This window comes from Montipora foliosa, chromosome 6 (genome assembly GCF_036669935.1).
Source record: "Montipora foliosa isolate CH-2021 chromosome 6, ASM3666993v2, whole genome shotgun sequence".
NCBI classification, from domain to species: Eukaryota; Metazoa; Cnidaria; class Anthozoa; order Scleractinia; family Acroporidae; genus Montipora; species Montipora foliosa.
The window spans coordinates 22,434,329-22,454,328 of NC_090874.1; the positions used below are offsets into that span (position 1 = coordinate 22,434,329).

The following is a 20,000-nucleotide window of genomic DNA, read 5'->3' on the forward strand; positions in this document are numbered from 1 at the left end:
ATATACAATTTAGCTGTCAATATCAGATGGTTTAATATAATAAAGTCGTCTCCTATATTGAATATTCCAAACAAAATTTCTGTTATTTTGAAGGATTGTATGTTAATGTTACAATTACTAAGCCAAGAACAAAAAGCTTCCCAAAAAGTCTTCGTCACATTGCAGTAAAAAAATAGATGTTCAATGGATTCAATTTCTCGTTTGCAAAATGTACATAAAGGCGAATCAATCATTTTTAACCTAAACATCTTTTCATTTGTAAAGACTATATTATTCAATATCTTATATTGGAATTCACGAATTTTAGTTTCAATTGTAACGATAAACGGTAAGGAGTATATTTTGCTCCAATCAATTTGAAGCTGGGGAAACTTCTCCAGAAATTTCTTTTGAGCTGTGGGAGAAGCTTGTTTTCTGCTTTTAAAAGCAGTGTAAAGCAATTTGGATGAGACCTTTAACAAGGCTACCTGAGAGTCTTCCAACTTTAAATAAATTGTATCACCGATGTGTAAGGGCGGGAGATGTTGTGCACTTTGTCTAATGATCTGCCTCCATTCACGAGGGATTGCGTCGGCAATACCCATTAATTTAAAACGCTCTAATGGAGAAAGATTTGCATTTAACACATTTGCACTCTTTAAAAAGACTCCCGCATCAGACAGGAGGTCACCGACCGTAATAATTCCTTTAGAATAGAAATTATTTTCAAAGGTTGATAGCTTTTGAACAATTATGTATTTATTATTCCAAATAACTTGATGCACGGCGTCTTTGTACGTATTTATAGGAGATTCATTAAGTGCTGACCAAGCATTAAGACATTCTTTATAAAAAGCTGGAAGGTCGACAGGCAACTTTCTTGTATCAAAATTACACTGAAGAATGAATTTTCCACCTATTGGAGAAAGAAAATAGTCTAGTATTATCTTCCAAAAACTCTTGTTTTCTTCATCTACAAATCTTTTTAATAACATCACCCTCTGTGCTTGAATCATCGATTGAATGTCTAGCATCCTAAGTCCCCCATCTTCCATATCGTTGATGAGAACCGACGCTTGATTTTATCATTACCTTTCCAAATGAAACGGTAAATCAAACTGTTGACCTCTTTAATCAACTCTTCCGAAACTGCAATCAACGCCGCTTTACTCAAAAATTTTGGTAGAATAAAGGATTTAACAATCTGAATTCTTCCTAGCAGTGTAAGTCCTCTCCACTTCCACATGTTCAATATATCTTTGATAGACTTAAGAACTAAGTCAAAGTTGGCTCTCATCCTTGATGCTATATGATAATCAAATACAATACCCAGGATTTTAATTGATTTTCGTACTTTATGAGAAAACTTAGTTGGATCCAGGTGATGTGTGCCAATGGCAAAAATCTCCGTTTTATCATCATTAACTCGAAGGTTGGAGAACTTATAAAAAATTTGCAGAGTTGCCAATAAACGATGATACGATGCGATATCTCTGAGAAAACAAGTCATATCGTCAGCAAAAAGTGTTAGTTTGATTTCTTCCTCATTGATTAAAATACCTTTAATTCCCTTATCCTCCCGAATTCTGCAAGCAAGCACTTCAATGGCCAAAATAAATAATAAAGGTGACAAGGGATCGCCCTGCCTAACGCCACAACGAATATCAAACAAATCAGTAATAAAACCATTATTTAAGACACAACTAGATACGTTAGTGTAGAAGGTTTTGATCCACTTTATAAATTGCGTCCCAAAGTTAAATTTTTCCAAGATTTTAAAAAGGAAAGAATGATTCAAAGAGTCGAATGCTTTCTCAAAATCAACTGCTAAAAGAATACCTGAACTATCCGTAAATTTAGCAAATTCAAGTACATCTTCAATTGTTCGAACTTCGTCAAGTAATGATCTTCCCTTGATAAAACCATTTTGATTTGAATGAATAAGCTCAGGTAAAAACAATTCTAACTTTCTTGCAATCGCCTTTGATGCGATTTTAACATCGACATTAATCAGTGAGATCGGTCTCCAATTTTTGATAAAACGTCTGTCTTTGTCCTTCTTCTCCAACAACGTAATCATAGCTTGTTTTTGCGAATTTGACAGTTGTCCGTGTTCGTGAGCGAAATTCAAGGGGTTTTGCTAAAAGCAGGCCCGCGGCCCAGCGGCCCGCGGCCCACGGCCCGCCACGGCCCAGCGGCCCAGCGGCCCAGCGGCCCAGCGGCCCAGCGGCCCAGCGGCCCAGCGGCCTGCGGCCCACGGCCCGCGACGGCCCGGCGGCCCGGAGGCCCGGTGGCCCGGAGGCCCGGTGGCCCGGAGGCCCACACAGTTTTGTTGTCCAGCGGTAAATCCACGCGCATGCACAGCTTTGCATCGGGTTTGGGCGCACAAATGAAAGACGGTGAGTTTGAATTCGTTTACCATTTTAATAATCATTTCAATCCTTTTCGATCCTTTCTTTCGTTGCATGTTGCTAGGTGAAAAACGTTGTAATTGTCTGTTGTTTTCGTCTGTTTACAACAACAAACAGAAACAAGGATTCAAATGATTAAAATGGTAAACGAATAGGCCATTTCCGAGTTCATATCCGCCTCCTCTTCAAAGCGAGTCTGAGTGCAAAGTTTTTGTGATGGTAATTAGTTCTTCTACTTTACATATGAATGAAAACTAATTTTCATAAGAAAAACTTCGCACTTAGACTCGCCTTGAAGAGGAGGCAAACATGAACTCGGAAATGGCCTATTCAACCTCACCGTCGTCCATTTTGCACGCCCAACACCCGATGCAGATCTGTGCATGCGCGTGGATTTACGCTGGAAAAAAAAACTGTGGAAAATCCGGACTGGGCTACCGGGCCTCCGGGCCTCCGGGCCTCCGGGCCTCCGGGCCGCCGGGCCGTGGGCCGTGGGCCGCTGGGCCTTCGGGCAGCCGGGCCGCCGGGCCGTGGCGGGCCGTGGGCCGCGGGCCGCTGGGCCGCGGGCCTGCTTTTAGCAAAACCCAAATTCAAGGAATTGACGAGACATTTCTCTATGAGATGCCAGAGGCCAAGATAAAACTCCGCAGTTAATCCATCATTCCCTGGTGTTTTGTTTTTCTCAAATGATTTCAACGCTTCTAAAAATTCGTTTGTTGTAATTTTTTTCTCCAAATATTCCTGCTGCTCGTCTGTTAACATGTTGGTATTTACATTCTTAAGGAATTCATCAATCGACAAGCCACCCTGTTGACAAGAGTCTTTGTCATAAAGATTGGCATAAAAGCTATGAATCTCTGTCATTATTTGTTTCGGATCCATTATGCATTCATCATTAAACCCCACTAACTTCCTAATACAACTTTTTTTCTTTTTGGAATTTTCTAGGTTCAAAAAGTACTTATTACATTTCTCGCCATATTCGTACCAATTTACTCTCGAGCGAATTATTGCTCCTTGCGCTATATAATCATATTGACTATCATATTCGGTTTTTAAAATTTCCAGATCACTCAAGTTTTCTTGACTGGGCTGTTCCTCGCATTTTGCTGTGCACTCTTTAATTTTTTTGTTCTAAGTCTAATAATTTCTCCCTTCTAATTCTAGCCTTCTGTTTGCTATAGGTAATAGTTTCATAACGGATTTTATACTTAATGAAGTCCCAAAGGACCCTTGGATCCTGAATCTCTTTTCCATCTTCCAACCAATCACTGTAATTCTCAGTTATAAAAGAGATATATTCATCATCTTCTAAAAGACTAGAATTAAATTTCCAAAAGGAAGGTCCCCGTCCCGTTTCTTCAATTCCGTTTATATGCATTGTAATAGCGGAGTGATCCGTTCTTATTGCAGGAATAATATCTACATCTTCTACCTCTTCTTGAACACTACTGCTTATTAGCCAAAAGTCCATACGTCGCTGTATTGTAGGGTTTTTTTTGTCTCCATGTAAAGCGCTTAGTCTCTGGATTTCGTATTCTCCAGATATCAATCAGATCATAAGATGAACACAAATCTTCAATTTTTTTACAGGATTCTCTTACTTGAGGTTTGCCTCCAGTTCCATCCAACTCAGCATCGAAAATAACATTGAAATCGCCTCCAATAATAACTTCACCATTATCCTTTATTTCTAATTTATCGAGTTGTTTTTGAATTTCCTCAAAGAAGATGCATTGATCTTTGGTCTTATTTGGGGAATAAATATTGACAAAAACAAAACTATATCCCTGAATGACACCTTTCAAAATAATAAATCTTCCTTGTTCATCTTCTTGGCGTTCTTCAATATCACAATCGAAATTCTCCTTAACCAAAATCATAACCCCCCTACTGTGCTCCGAACCATGACTAAAGAAAATGTTGCCCCTCCACTGCGACTTCCAAAACTTTTCGACGTCTGGAGTACTGTAAGTTTCTTGTAAAAAGATAATATCGGATCTCTCTTTTGTTAACCAGTAAAAAAGTGCCTTTCTTTTGTCAAAAGAGCGAATCCCCCGAACATTTAGAGATAGAATTCTAAAATTTAAATTCCGTTTTGTGAAGATTTCAAAGAGTCATTTCAGTGAAGAGAACGGAACAATAAATACGTCAAGAGGCATCTGCATACATGAAGCTCAAGCCATGGGTGCACTGCATGTCCCTCACACAAGAACAATATGAAGTTAGCCCGCTAAAATGCGAAAAAGAAAACAAAAGGCACAAAGCAAAACTACGACACATAATTACATCGTTAAAAAAGTAGCCAGCGAAAGCTGTTAAATATAGAGCTACTAACACATAGGGTCTTGCAATCCTCATAACACCTAGTAACAATGCAAACAAAAAACCCCCGTTCTTGGAAAAAAAAAATGCAAATTTGGTAAAGAAATAGTTTTATACATGACCTGCAGTTTTAGATTTTACGTTTTTATATTTGAACACCGTCAATAAACAACTTATCAGGCTCCGCCCTACTAAAATAGACGGTCTTACCCTCTTCTTTTGCCTTTTTAAAACGATGCATCTTCTTCTTTCTACGCTCTAGAATTTCTTTTGGAAGGTCTGGTGAGATTCCAAAGTTTTTACCTTTCAATTTCTTCGTCTTTGACATGACCTCCTCACTATCAGGGTATCTTAAAAAACGCGCAATTATTTGTCTAGGCTTTCCAGCAGAGGAAGTCCGCTTCCCAACTCGGTGCACCCTGTGAAATTCTATATTATCAGCATCTTCCACGCTGAGTACGGTTTTTAAAAAATCAACTAAAACCTCCCTCGTGTCTTCGTTTACATCTTTTTCTTCTTTAATTCCAAAGAAACGAAGATTCTCACGCCGTTGATAAACCATATACAGTTTCTCGTCTTTGAGAAGGTGAACTTGACTCTGTATTTCTTGAAAATTCTTCTTGAACGACTCTCTTTCTGCATTAGCGAAGTTCAAACCGTCCTCAAGCTCTTTAATCTTCGTTTCTGTCTCCTTCTTAAACACCTCGAAACTTTCGACCTTAACTTGAAGGCTACTTACTTTCTCGTCCACTGATTGAATTTGATCTTCTAATTTTTGTAGCTTTTCTAACACTTGGTCTAGTTTTGGCATTACCGTCTCCGCCATGTTCAGCAAAGTGAGCACCTCATCCGACTCGCTACTACGCTCAGAATCTGTGAATGATGCGTTATGCTTTATCCTTTTGTCATCCGGCGAAGAGTTTTCTTCAGTAGAGGATGTTGAGGAGCTTTTCCACGTTTTTCTTTTAATATTTTTGGCCATGTGCCATATCCAAGAACGGAGCTAACATAAACACGTCTACTCCACCATCTTGCCCGACCCAATCTCTCTTTTCGACGAAATCTTGTCAGTAAGGAATTTATCAATCAACAGTAAGGAATTTATCGGCCCAGTCTCTTCTGATTGTGTCATACACCGTTTCGGAGCCACTGCGTACTTGGCAGTGTTCGCCAACATCAAGATGACTCTCAAGCTCACTGAATTTCTTAAACACCATCTGACATCCAGGCTCAGAGCAAAAGAAGAGACCGCTGCTTTGTTCGTCTTCACTTGACATAGCCTTATGGATTCGAGCCTCCTTGACTGAGAAAAAGTCTACAAATTTACAACAAGAGCTGTCGGACCTTGGGGTTTTACGATGACGCCTTGGTAAGGAATTACTTTACCCTTCCCTACGCCATAAGCTCTCCACACTCGAATTCCTGTTAATTCAAATTTAAAGTTATGATACCTACTGAAACCATCCACTTTATTTACCTCGAGTGTTTTTTGAGTCTCATTTACTAAGCACACGCAAGCAGTTGTGCCTCGAACAGGACGTTCGGAAAGCGCTATACGCATCTCTGCAGAGAGAACGCCGTTTCCCTCACTGCAATATCGTCGGATCGCTGATTTCATCGGACAAAGGATCCTATCGCACACATCTTTTCCGTACTGTGGCTCAGAAACGTCATACTGCATGACAGTAACACCAACTCGTTTCCCAGCATCTCTTACGGCCGCCAAGAGGAAGTTTTTATGGTAACAGCCTGCTTCGTCACTTCTAAGACTCACTCGGGTAATCTGGGGGTGATCCTTTTTTACAACCTCCAGTGTGTTTTCAAGGGTTGAGCAGACTGCATACCAGTCCTGCTGACACGAATCAAAGATATACGCATATGATTTCAGCTCAACTTTCCCAGTGCTAGCGTTCTTGGTTATGGCCGTGGATATGTGCCAGCTAAGGCCTCGTTTTCCATATCAATCGGACTGCTTCTCACGATATCTAATTTGAAGAAATTTCATGGCCTAGTCCATTATTAGAATAGCTGACGTGTCGTCGGCTGCTCTAAGTGCATCTTGTTTAGCCTCTTACTGGTTTATCGAACGAATAACGTGGGCTTTCCACATCAAGATGTCTGACTTTGCTCGGTCAAAGTCATATAGTAGATCTTTTCGTTGTTCTGAACTGTAAGGTGTACAGGTTGACCCTTCGATTCCCAGTCTGACTTCTTGAAGTACATTCTTCATCCCTTGGCAGTCATCGCAACTGTATACGTGCTCATGTGAACAGGGTTGCTAGAAATCGGCTTCGACAGGCTCACTGAGCGCAAAATGTCGACAGTGGTCAGCGCAAGTAGAATCATGAGGCTGGCAATGTACGCGGAAGTCAGTCTTGAGATAGCGTTTTGCATCTCTAGGCTTTCTACGAACATCAAGACACCACTGCTTCTCCATTCCTCCTTTCCCAAGAGTTTCAACCAGTGTCTCAAGAGTCTGAAATCCCGCCGTGCCATCAGCTGCTGTATTGTCCAAGCCCTGGAGCGACTTACGCTGAGAGGCCTCCCAAACCTCCAGGATTTTGAACAAAGTTGTAGATCTACTCAGTGGTTCGTGACATTGTTCTTTGCAATACTCCAAGTATTTTTCAATCATTGTAGATCTAGTCACTGTCCTCACAACGTTAGGCATCTTTTTTCTGTCGCCACTTTCGAGGATTATTATTTTACTACTATAAGAAACGTCTTGATAGAAGTACGGTCTATTTGTAAACTCCACAAAGTAATCGACCTTACTCATGTCAAGATGTACGCGGTGCTTGGTTGTAACTTCAGGGGTTGTACTAGGGCCGCTTAGATTAGATTAGCATGAGAGCGTGCTTGCTTTATTTCCCATGTAGATAATTTTCCGTATGGTTGGTGAACTTTTTTGCAGCATGTTCATGGGATACCTATAAGCGTAAAGGCTTAGTATTTGTCTCTTTAAATTCTTAGTCTTAGCGTTCTTGTATGCAGTCATAAGTACCACTAGATCACCAGGTGGTGAACCTTCAAACTTTTCTCTTTGTGTAGACTGAGCCATGGACTTGAGGAGCTCCTCGCCACTTCCTGGTGCTATTGCACTACACATTAGCAAACAGTCTTCACTAGCCAACATTTAGCTGATCTGCTTTGCTCAAGTTGTTCAAGGGGGTTTTCATTTGGGAGATAAGAGACTCACGTTTTGTTTCCTGTGCAGTGAGATTTGCAATTCCGTCCATAGCTGAGTTATACACGCGAACTGTATCTGTAACTGAGTGTGTTGGAGGAGACTCGGCATACGTTCCTTGAGTCCAGCATAGAGTGGCGGGGATCTTCTGAGGAGTTGGAGGCTCACGGAAAGGGGTCGAGGAGACGATGGTTTCCATGGCAGCCTCTTTGGCAGGTCTATGAAAAAGTAATGTCACGATATCACTAAATGCGACGGTAAAAGTGATTTTCCCTCGTTTTCAAAACGGATTGTATTTTCCACACACCTATGGAGGGATGTCTTTTCTTCAGGTTCCTTTGGGTACAGCCAATCTGTTTTTTGAGCAACGTCTTCACTGTGTTTCTTCCTGCACGTTGTGCAAAATAAATATTAATAAACTTTCTCATACGTGTTGGTAAAATACCTAGAATCCGCGACATGAAGATCACACAATTATATACCACGCCCAGCTGCCCTCCTACTCGAAAAAGTAAGCCCTGAACAAACAGCAGGAAGTTGTATTGCTAAGCAACTTTTTAAAAAAAATGAGCAAGTTTTGTTAATGTTGTTGTTTTAAATTTTGTGTAATATTCAGAACAGACTATATTTCATTGCGGCAGGGTGTCCAATAGTCTCCAAACTAGGCACCCAAAGCACACTCGTGAAATGACTCATGGGAAAATGAAGTCTGTATCATCGTTCGGGCCATCAAACGTAAGCAATATACAGTGGTTCCAAAATAAAATCTTCAAAGCTAAAACTTACACGAATCAACTGTGTAGCTTCGCCAAAGATGTTTCTTATTTCCCTGGCTAGCTTGAAATTAATTACATGTGTTCCAGTCACCGCCGTTTTCTTCCCACGATGTCTTGGATACTGGCAGGTCTTAATTTTCCCAGGCTAAAACGGTGAGCTGGACAAACCGTCATATTTTTAACCTGTTCTTCTGTGAGCTCAAGAATACCTGCTTTTGCCAGGATTACATCCTTTTCACAAACATTTTTCCTTGACAGGTGGTGATTTTGAAGATGCGAACTGATATCGCCTTCGCAGCTGTTTAGGGCTACACAATTTGTAAATCCACGACTACTTCCGCACATACCATCTGTAACTGCTGAGAAGGAACACTATCCTGCCATTGCAAACAGCAAAAACGACACAAAGCGCGAAAAATAAATCCGTTGTCTCTTGCGTAAACTGAGTAAAACACTGTCGACGTCAGATTTTTACAATTTGCATAACTTGATTTTAGCCAATCTCGTTCCCAGAGTCTTCGTTCCCCTTAACTAGCGGGTCGGGTTACGAGAGACTCTAAGATAATCCGTTTGGATACAGTTTTTGATTGGTTGAAAGTCTGAGCATGAGCAATCGATTTCGGTCTCGAGGCGAGTGCCGCGAGGGGTTTCACAGAGCACTGTTGGGTATGATTGTTAATGATTGTTTGGATTGGTTCGTTGATTAGTTTGGAGCCAAAGCAAAGAGCGAGAACCTATTAAATCTAATGGAATGGAATCGTCTCTCACTGAGTAATTATGTCTTTAAAATGTAGTCATACCGAGTCTTCAAATTGCTGTATATTATTATATGAATCCATAAGATCTTCTCGTATAGTTACTTACGTACATGTGAGTTCCTGGAAAGGTGCGAGAACCTTTAGCAGATGAGTTTTTGGGTAGAGAAAGAGTTACTGACGCAAAGAGAACTCGTTTGGCTTGTGACAGTGCTGTTGAACGCTTTGAAAATATCGTGGAAGGCCCGTCTCTCTGGCACGCAAAGCAATCCTTTCAATTCGGTAGTTTGAAAATTTTACTCGCATTTTATTTGGGTTCATTACACTGTACTGTTCTCAAACTCCATTGGAAGAAGAGGCCAGATCAGATATAGAGAATCAAATCAATGAAATGAGATGTACAACTCACATCCAATGGAACTTGTCTTACATTTTAGGTACATGTACTTAGAAAAAATGGAAACTTCAGTTGTTGATTTTGTTATGCAAATACTTAGCTTACAATTATGATAAAATAAAATAAAAAGGTCTAATATAAAGCTTGACCATCCTCTAGAGCCTATTACTTGTAGCACTTAAAAGTCAGTTACAAAAATCACACCATTCTCTTGAGTAATTAAGTACTTTTTTCTGAAGTACATGTGCCGTAACATACTACTACATAAGGAGTTTTTTTGTCCGTAATTGCTCAGCCCACTGTATTAATTACAGTGACGATTATTATTTGCTTATTAAAGCCACAGTGGTCAAGTGTTTGAGACTTCAAAGGTTGGTTGACTGTATGAGTTCTGGCCCCAGTTGTTTGAAGGGTGGATAGTGCTATCCACTGGATAAATCACTACCTACTGGATAATGTAATAATAATAATAATAATAATAATAATAATAATAATAATAATAATAATAATAATAATAATAATAATAATAATCATAATAAATAAACTTGAACTTTGAACTTTGTTTTGTTGATAACTCAATTAGTTTTGGTAGTGTTTACCTGCTGGATAGTGATTTATCTGGCCCCAGTTGTTCTAAAGGTGGATAACGATATCCACCGGACAAATCACTATACACTGGAAAGTGCAGTTGGTTCAGCTATTACTTATCCACTGAATAGTGATTTATCCGGCTGATAGCACTATCCATCATTTTAACAACTGGGGCCTGGTGGGTAGTGCTATCCACTTTTTGAACAACTGAGGCCAGGTCTTTATCCAACCTCTCTTCTCGGCCTCCTTTGTCGATGAGGATGAATGTTTGATAAGGCTTTGTAACAAATTCTGTGATCGGTTAGCATCCCATTTAATGAAAGCGACAATGTTTTTGACTGCTTAATTAACTCATTGACACCTCAAACGCCCTAGGATGACCCCAGTTGACGACTAGAATCTCCCTGGCATTAGACAGAGTAAAATCTGTCAAGTCTCACTCCCAGGGGTCAATGGGTTAAAGGGGATCAGTGATACCCCTTGTTACTCTACAGAAAACAGAGCTAAGTGCTGGCATCAATGAACTACCTGGCTCATTTAGTTTCATTATCTAGACACAGACTTTATGCTTTTACAGTGTGTTTGCGAGCAACTTTACAGCAGCCTATATTTCCGATAAATTATAACTATTTTGTGAAACAAACGGAGACGGTAACGTTGCAGACTGTGCAGTATTTCTAGTCACTTGAGAACATATTCCACACATCCACTCAATTTAAATTTTGTCAGTTGACGGTTAAGTTTGTCAGTAAATTATACTGTCTATTTTGAGGTCAGACTGACTTCGTCATGTTGGTATGTACAGTTGTCAACAGTTTCTAATGTAATTTATTTTTTATGCCAACAAAAGAAGTGTTTAGGTTCAAGGCTGTCTTGACTTAAGCCTTTAGGTTCCCTGTGGAACACAGGGCCGCAACAACACTCCTCCAACGCACTCGGCTCTGTGAAGTCCTCCTCAGCTGTGCCCATGTCGTACCAATGGCATTCACCTCTGCATCAGTGCTCCTGCACCAGGTCTGTTTCGGTCTTCCTACTTTACGCTTTCCTTGTGGATTCCAGTCGAGGGCTTGCTTGGTGACGTTTGAGGGGGACTTCCTGAGTGTGTGGCCGATCCACCCCCACTTTCTTTTTTTGATCTCCACTTCAATGGGGCTTTGACCAGTCTTGTCCCAGAGGTCGGCGTTGGAAATGACGTCTGGCCATCTGATGTTGATGATGTGAGGCATCTGTTGATAAAGGTCTGCAGCTTGTGGGTGTTTGATTAAGTAGTTCTCCATGTTTCGGAGCCATACAGTAAGACAGACTTGATGTTGGTGTTGAAGATTCTGATCTTGTTGTGGAGGGAGAGGGCTGAAGAATTCCAAATGGGGCAGAGGGTGTTGAATGCATGTCTGGCCTTATTGATCCGGCTCTTGATGTCTTCGTCTGTTCCTCCATCTGTGTTGACGACACTGCCCAGTTAGACAAAAGTCTCCACCTCGTTCAGGTCTTCGTCGTGGAGTGTGATGGGGTCTTGTTTCTTGTTGTTTATTCGCATCACCACCGTCTTCTCGATGTTGATATTGAGGCCCGTCTTCTCAGCTTCTTCGGCGAGGCGGGACAGCTTCTCTTGTGCGTCCTGGTGTCTGTGTGAGAGAAGGCTAATGTCGTCAGCGAAGTCCAGCTCCTCCAGCTGTTTGGTGAAAGTCCACTGGATGCCGATCTTCTTATCTGATGTTGTCTGCTTCATAATCCAGTCGACTACCAGAAGGAAGATGGTCGGCGACAGTATACAGCCTTGACGAACACCGGTCTGTACGTGGAATGTGTCCGTCAACTTCCCGTCGTGTATGACTTGGCAGCTGGAGTTGTCGTACAGTTGCTGTATGATGGAAATGAACTTGGGGGGGGGGGGGGGGGGAAGCCGTAGCCGTGGGTCTGCGATTCCAGCGACTGCTCAATGATGATTCGCAGCGTGGCGATATGGTCTGTGCAGGATCTGTCTTGACGAAAACCTGCCTGCTCCTCTCGTAGAGTTTCGTCCAGGGCCTTCTTGATTCTCTCCAGGATGATTCTTGTCAGGATCTTCCTTGGGATGGAGAGCAGCATGATATCCCGCCAGTTGTTACATGATGACAGGTCCCCTTTCTTCGGCAGTTTCACCAGGTACCCTTTCTTCCATTCCACTGGGATCTGCTCGTTCTCCCAGATCTTCATCAGGAGTGGATGGATCATCTCCGTGGAGGTCTAGACGTCCGCCTTTAGTGCTTCTGGTGGAATGCCGTCTGGGCCTGCTTCCTTGCCTGACTTCAAGGACTTGATAGCTTTGCTGACCTCGGCCTTGGTTGGTGGATTGATGCTCACCGCTAGCTGGTTTGCTGCTGGTGGGATGTCAGGTGGGACTTGAGGTGGGGGTCTGTTGAGAATCTCTTGGAAGTGTTCTGCCCATCTTGCTCTCTCTTTGGCTTCATCTGTGATGGTCTCGCCGTTCTTGTCTTTCACTGGTCTTGAGGGGGCCTTGTTTTTCCCTGAGAGTGTTCTTGTGATCTCATACAGCCTCTTTTGCCATCTGCTGTTTCTGCTTCTTCTGTGAGGTCGTGTATGAATCTCCTCTTGTCCGCTCTGGTGCTTTTCTTGACCTGTCGGTTCAGCTCCCAGGGGGAGCCTGTAGATCTTGCTTCTGTTGCAGGTCTTGGGTCTGGTTGATGTCGTTCTTTAGCTGTTTCCTCTCTTTGATGAGGATCCAGGTATTGGCTGACAGCCACTCTTTGTGTTGTCTAGTTTTCTTCCCCAGGACCTTATTACATGTGACCTTCCAGGTGTCCCTAAGGCCACACCATGTCTCCTCTACTGATTCTTCTGGTTGGTGGGCGAGTGCGCTAAACCGGTTTCTCAGTTTCACAATGGTAGACTTCAGCTTTTGTTTTGTCTTTCAGGCTGTGTACGTTGTATTTGTGGGATGGCCTGTCTGCTCGGTCTCTGTAGACTTTCAGCTTGACTTTCAGGTCTGCCACCACCAAGTGATGGTCCGAGGCTGCGTCTACTCCTCGTTTGACTCTGAAGTCCAGCAAGCTTCTCCTCCACTTTCTTCCGATGGTGACGTGATCGATTTGGTTCACAGTCCTCCCATCTGGTGATGTCCATGTCGTCATGTGGATCTGCTTGTGCTGGAACACGGTGCCTCCAATGACCAGGTCGTCGAAGGTGCAGAAGTCAGTGAGTAGCTCTCCATGTTTTTCCATGACGAGTTCTCTGTTGGTGTTGTCTGCCCCCACTTTAGCGTTGAGGTCACCCATTAGGATCTTCAGGTCTCTTCTTGGCAGCTTATCCATCACTGCCTGGAGCTGTTCATAGAATGCCTCCTTTTTCCTCTGTCACTGCTGCGTTGGTGGGTGCGTAGCACTAGATGACGGTGACTTTCCTCCCCTTGGAGTTGAACTTTACCGTCAAGAGCCTCGGTGATACTGGCTCCCAGGAGAGCAGTGCCTGTGCTGCCTCAGGTGTCAGAAGCAGGGCCACTCCATGAAGGTGTGGGTGTCCTTCCTCATGTCCAGAGTAGATGATAGTGTCACCACTCGTCAGTCGCGTTCGTCCAGTGCCGTTCTAGGGTGTTTCACACAGCCCTAGCATCTTGAGGTTGTAGCGATGCATTTCCCTGCTCACTTGTGCAGATTTCCCTGCCTCATATAAGGTTCGGATGTTCCAGGTCCCTATTCTGGTCTTGATTTTGGCTGTCAGAAGAGTTGTCTGCGCACTGGCTTTCCGAAGGCTTTCACCAGCCCGCATCATAGGCTCTACTGGAGAGGACTCTCCCGGAGCAAAGTTGTTTTCTGGATTTGTTGTTGCGGTTTCTGTAACAAGTCTGTTTTCCGGGACTGGGGTGTTAGTCCAGCGACCAACCTCCAGACCTGGAGGGCCGGTTGGTTTGGTGTCTGAGTTTAAGGTTGTAGAAGTGTTAAAATCAACAGTCTTAGGCTTTTTGCCATTACTAGTCAGAGAGTTGAAGAGAAAAGTACCATTTCAAACCTTGTATGGTGCTGGCCACCCTACAGAAAGCCTTTGGCAGTGAGGAAAGGATGACATTACTTGGGGGGTAAGATGGGAAATGAACCTTCTCAGGGTAATATACAATGTATATATAATATTGTTACATCCCAGTCTGTCAAATTTGATGGTTCAAAATAGGTACTGACCTCCGATCATCTGGAAAAATGGAATATAACGTGCATTAAGGATGACTAGTCTTAACCTCATGAAGAACTTTTGGCTTTTGCAGTTTTTATTTTGCTTGATACATAACGGTAATTTCATTGACCTTTCTTGGTGCATCTCTCTGCTCTCCCAAAGGAATTTGACGATGTTACTTAAACGATTATGTGAATTAAACAGTTTTAAGGCAATTCCTTAGTATTGCATTGCGCATCCCTACTGCGCACGATTTTCGCGTCATCAGCGCGCGCACATGAGCACGTGCGCATACAAAACGTAAGAGATTTCGCTCAAACTAAACCCGAAATAAATGCTCCTTTTCTCTCAAACGAGCACGGTGACCCCCGATTTTTATTTTCAGGTATTTGCTAAGAACAGTCTAATAAAGAACATATTTGAAGAAGAAAAAAAGTTTGATAGTAGAACATGAATTTTTTTTGGAAAACATTTCCGTACTGGGTGTATTTTACCCAAGGCGAGGACCACGGAACTGTCCCAAAAAGTGCACTATTTCCACAACCAGGGAATCAAAGTCGGCGTAAATGAAGCATTACTTCTTATGTAAATAAAAGAAGCTTTATTTTCAAAATAAAATTTTGTGTCTTTGAAGTAACCAAGACTTAATTCTTCATGAAGGTGATTCGAATTTTTAACGCAAAACAGTAAAAATACCCCATTTAAAGAGCCTGCTGACGCGTAAACAAGCATGGTGACCCCATTTTTTTATCGCATTTTTTTAATGTTCATATCATGAATGTTAATTATGCCAAGTTTCCAAAAAAGTTAATAGTAGAAAAATGTCAAGGGAATTACCTTAAGTGGGGATGTTCATATGCTTTGTCCAGGGACCGACGATTATGAACAACAGCTTTTCTTTATTGTTGACAATGAGGCTCTTCTGGAAATAAGTTCATACAAACAGAGTCTTTCTGCTCTGTTTGAGGTACATTACATGGTTAACCTAGAGTATCCAAGAAAGCCAACATGTCTGCACCGAGTTTCTTGAGAGTATGTATTTAGCATTCGTCAAAAAAAATGCCCTGTATAGAAAAGGTGTCTCTACTCTTTTAGCTTAAAGTTAATAGCCTCTTAATTTACATGTATTAACAGTTGCACCACCACAGGAGCTTGAACTAACCTGCATGCAAGGGTTTTATTAGAATCTGGGACCTGGGTACTAGCACCCGTCTTGCACTGAGTACAGTACCCGCCATTGCTCAAAGGAGGCCTCAAGATCAAAAGCCAGACTATATCTAGGGGTGCCTGCTCACTCTGTCACAAGGTCCCTTCTACTTTCAAACTTAATGGAAACCCTGACACGTAAACACACCTGAGTCCATTTCTTGATTTGTCGCACAACAGGCGAGAAATAGAACAGAACATGACCATGTCAGGCAAGGGTCAGGCAATTAACTCATACTATGTCAAATCATGTTATGTTACCGGTATGTAGTAATTTGTACTATTACTAATGTGGTCAATTAAATTGTCACACTGGAATTTTTTTTTTTTGGCAGTAATCATACGACAAACACTTTTACTTCTTAAATATGTTAAATATGGAATTTTCTCATAGTCCACCCCTTGTGATAACCCAATTTCAGCAATTGTTTTTAGGCGAAACTTAAGGCAACTCACGCCGCAGCCGCACATCACTGGAAAACTTGAAAATTTACAGGCACATGTAAATCCAGTTTCCAAAGTGTAAATTTGGATTTACATGTTTTGTAAATTACAATTTACACCTTAAGGTTTCGTAAACTAAGATTTACAAGGTATTTACATGTTGGAGTGAATCAGGTAAATAACCTGTAAACAGTAATTGACATGGTCATGTTCTTGAAGTATAAATGGAGGAACATGTAAATAACACTTAGATTGTTTCCAATGAATTTACAGTATGTTAATCATGTAAATGGGTTTAAAATATCCTGTAAATAACATGTAAATTGTTACAACCCTGTAAATCGAATTTCCATGAAACTTTCATGCTTCAGTTTATCATGTAAATTAACTGTAAATAGTGACTGAAAATCATTATTTCGGAAGTTCAAGTTGAAGAGCATGTAAATGACATGGAAGTGGAGTTTTCAAAAAGGTTTCAAGAACCATGTTAATAAAATTTTCACGAGACTTTCTTCACTGATGTTCGAACACGTAAATCGTGTAAATTTTCCAGTAGAGAGTATAAGGTAATGGTCATTTTATGGGAGACACAAATTTGAAAATGAGGAATAATTTATGAGAAAGGGAGGGCTCTTGAAACCAAACCTCTCTCCGTTACAAAATACAGCTTCAACTTTAATTACCTGGAGCAATTGTGGATTTCTCATTGGCGAAAGAATAAAAAAAACTGAGCCGATTAAAGGGATGTTGATACTTGAACTATGCAAATAATGGAGCAAGGGACAAAATAAATAAACAATGTGGCGTCTGAAATGGCTCAGGATTGCTCAAGCTGTGGGAAATTTGTTTAAAAGCTACGCGGAATTTAAATGACAGTCTTCCAGAGATTAGCGAATCGCCTCCATGTGCAGCCTGTTAAAGATCTTTTCTCGAGGAGCACTAAGCACTTGGTTCGCCCAACAACTTTTCTTTTTCCTGCGAAGAACTTCTTCTGACAATCGGAGAAAGTTGATCGAAATCGTCTTCGTCCTCGAGTAATTGTTGTAGAGGTTTTTGTTTTTCTTGCTGTATTGGCGTTTGCTCGTCAAGCGATGCACAAAATGCATTTAAATCACTATCTTCAGAGAGTTTGTGCCGAGAAAGGAATGCTTGACGCGCTACATCGTGAAGTTTCGTTGCTAAATGTTTGCTGGTGTGTGCCACCATTTTGCAAAACAAGCCTCCCTTGTTTTGGAGTAGTAAATATGGCTCGCTAAATTCAACTAGCTTTCCCTCGTCCAGAACCTGCAAATTTAAGATAGAAAGAGAAAAAGAAAGAACTGGGGAATCCTATATGTTCGAAGCGTATTCGGTTTCAACATACGCACCTTAGGCCTCAGGAACAACAAGTGACTAAGAGGTATTTACTGGCTATTTAATGGTTTCCTATGGAATACGGGTGAATATGTCACTTAAAATTTATGTTATTTGTATCCAACAAGACTTTCAGCAAGTTGCATACAAAATACCATAAATTTCAAGTGAAATACTCACCCGTACTCCATAGAAAACCATTTAATAACCATATTGAATGTATTCATAGGAAATGCTTAGCTCTGATTGGCAAATGTGTAATATTTCTAGGATAATGCACGGTATTGACAAAAATACAGTCGGAAGAAGAGAAGTCGGGAGAAGTCGCAGATAAACAGAAAAGAAAAGAAGCGGCGGAAAGCGATTGAAGGTACCCTTGTGCCACTTTATCAGATATCCTTTTCTCTCTTAGTTCTCGGGCTGCTCTCAATCATACTTACCATAACTCTGTCTGAGTCCATAATGGTGTTGAGTCGATGAGCAATGGTTAAAACTGTACAGCTTTGGAACTTGCTACGTATGGTCTCCTGGATTAAAGCGTCTGTGCTATGATCAAAAGGAAAGGAGGTACCGATTCAGACACCATATTTCCCGTGTGACATTTTTATATAAACGTATATCTGTTGCTTGTCAATTGTCGGATGTATGGGTTATCGGAGATTGGCGTTAACTGAGTTCAAGTCGTCTAAATCTTTTAACAGTTTCCTAGCTTAGACAAAAACCGGTGCCTGCCTGGTACAAAAAAGTGGCCCTTCATAAACAAAAGAAAGAATTCACTGTCTAATGCCTATTCGACACACAAAGTACTCGAAGTTTCTAAACTTCTAGAAGACTGTAGACTGTCATAAATAAGGAACTTAAGGAACTTTATTTAAGTGTCTAGTCGTTCTAGCGCTGGAGCGCTAATTGGGGACACTGTAAACTGAAAGGAACAATGAAAGTAAATCAAGTCAAATGTCGGTTTTTGAGGAGAGGGGAAACCGGAGTACCCGGAGAAAACCTCTCGGTGCAGAGTAGAGAACCAACAAACTCAACCCACATATGACGCCGAGTCTGGGAATCGAACCCGGGCCACATTGGTGGGAGGCGAGTGCTCTCACCACTGCGCCATCCCTGCACCCCGGTTAATAAATAAAGCTTGTTTTATTCATAGTTAAGGAATTTCCTTTTTTTTCTTTTGTACTTAATTCGTGTTTTTGTCAGTTAGACTCTCTTCACCTTTCTCCGCCATTTTGTTGATCTGTACATCGGACTCGACTTAGTTTACCTCAGTTTTTCTGTGCTACAACTGACGAGAGAGTCGAGGGTACCCGATTGAAAACTAACAGACGTGTCACAGTGTCACCGAAATAAAATATTTACGTTTTTTTAATTGCTGATACCTGTGATCCACATTCGCAGTCGCTTCGTCAATAATCAATATGTTATTGTGCTGCAGGATTGCGCGTGCCAAGCACACTAGCTGCCGCTGACCCACGCTAAAATTCGAGCCTCCCTCGGTTAGTTCAGCTTCGAGCCCATCTGGTAACTCAGACACTGTTTCTTTTAGTTGGACCTGGGATGTAAAATCGTTGAGTCACAAATATAGCAGGGTGTAAATTCTTGCTCCGTCACATCAACTCGATAGACCAGTTTCGTATTCTCACGGTTAGACTGGATCTAGCATGAAGTGGAGGCTAACGCGGGGGAAAGTATTTGCATGTAAAAAGATTCCCCAGCATTAGCCTCTATTTCATGCTCGATCCATTACCAAAATGGCTATGACAGCAATGGATACTCGAAAAAATAAGGTGAGACACTTCGTGACACATATACAAGTGTAACATTTGATGACGTTACACCGCACTACCTGACGACCTCGGTGTTAAGCCGTTCAGTCAGCAGGTAAACAACACTCTCTTTAACCAGAGAATGACTGCTGGGTTAGGCGCTGATCTCTAGTTATTAGGGAGCTTTAGCAACGACAACGTCGACGGCAACGAGAACGTCTCAAATTTGCATATTTAGTGGGCAAAAACAATAGCTTTGCACGCCCTGCACGAGCGTTTTTCATTTTTGTCCATTTCTTTGCCGTCGTTAGCAAAGCAACCACGTGAAATTACCAAGTTTGAGGTGTTATGGAGAACGTCAGCACCTGGAGATAAATTTTCATTTTTCTTCCCTAAATTAAGCGCCGCTCGTAACGGTTTCATTCCTGAGGGACTGAAACACCTTTGTCATATTAAAAGGCTTGGAATAGTCGCGAAATGATCGCAATAACGTGAATTTATGTTTTTACATGACGTTCTCGTTGCCGTTCCCGTCGTCGTTGCTAAAGCTCCCTATTAGGTCCAAGTGCCGACTCGAAATGGTTTGCTTTAATAAACTGTTTTGGTGACACCATATTTAAACTCAGTAAGACTTTAGTAAGAT

The 20,000-nt window shown here is 41.6% G+C and overlaps 3 protein-coding genes and 1 pseudogene across 3 annotated transcripts in view; all 4 read right to left on the minus strand.

Moving 5' to 3' along the window:
• Nucleotides 1–4,860: 4,860 nt before the first annotated feature.
• On the minus strand, nt 4,861–5,697 carry LOC138005198 (uncharacterized). Its single transcript, XM_068851462.1, has one exon. The coding sequence runs from the start codon at nt 5,695–5,697 to the stop codon at nt 4,861–4,863; it is 837 nt and encodes a 278-aa protein (XP_068707563.1).
• Nucleotides 5,698–11,880: 6,183 nt separating this feature from the next.
• On the minus strand, nt 11,881–12,635 carry LOC138005199 (uncharacterized). Its single transcript, XM_068851463.1, has 2 exons — nt 12,416–12,635; nt 11,881–12,161 (listed from the first exon to the last, which is right to left on the minus strand). Exons 1-2 carry the CDS (start codon nt 12,633–12,635, stop codon nt 11,881–11,883), a joined length of 501 nt encoding a protein of 166 aa, XP_068707564.1.
• A 412-nt stretch (nt 12,636–13,047) lies between these two features.
• Nucleotides 13,048–13,732, minus strand: LOC138005200 (craniofacial development protein 2-like; annotated as a pseudogene).
• Nucleotides 13,733–17,174: 3,442 nt separating this feature from the next.
• LOC138005202 (ATP-binding cassette sub-family C member 4-like) overlaps nt 17,175–20,000 on the minus strand; it is a 10,485-nt gene continuing 7,659 nt past the window's right edge. The window contains exons 7-9 of the mRNA XM_068851464.1: nt 18,971–19,143; nt 18,029–18,134; nt 17,175–17,519 (exon numbers count right to left, since the gene is read on the minus strand). Of these exons, the coding sequence (XP_068707565.1) occupies nt 17,175–17,519; nt 18,029–18,134; nt 18,971–19,143 (624 nt within the window). The remainder of the gene's footprint in view (nt 17,520–18,028; nt 18,135–18,970; nt 19,144–20,000) is intronic.

Coding starts and splice junctions, on each gene's coding strand:
- LOC138005198 (XM_068851462.1), bottom strand. CDS start 5,697: ATGGCCAAAAATATTAAAAGAAAAACGTGGAAAAGCTCCTCAACATCC.
- LOC138005199 (XM_068851463.1), bottom strand. CDS start 12,635: ATGATCCATCCACTCCTGATGAAGATCTGGGAGAACGAGCAGATCCCA. Junction 12,162..12,415: donor TCTACGAGAGGAGCAGGCAG/GTTTTCGTCAAG, acceptor TCCTTCTGGTAG/TCGACTGGATTATGAAGCAG.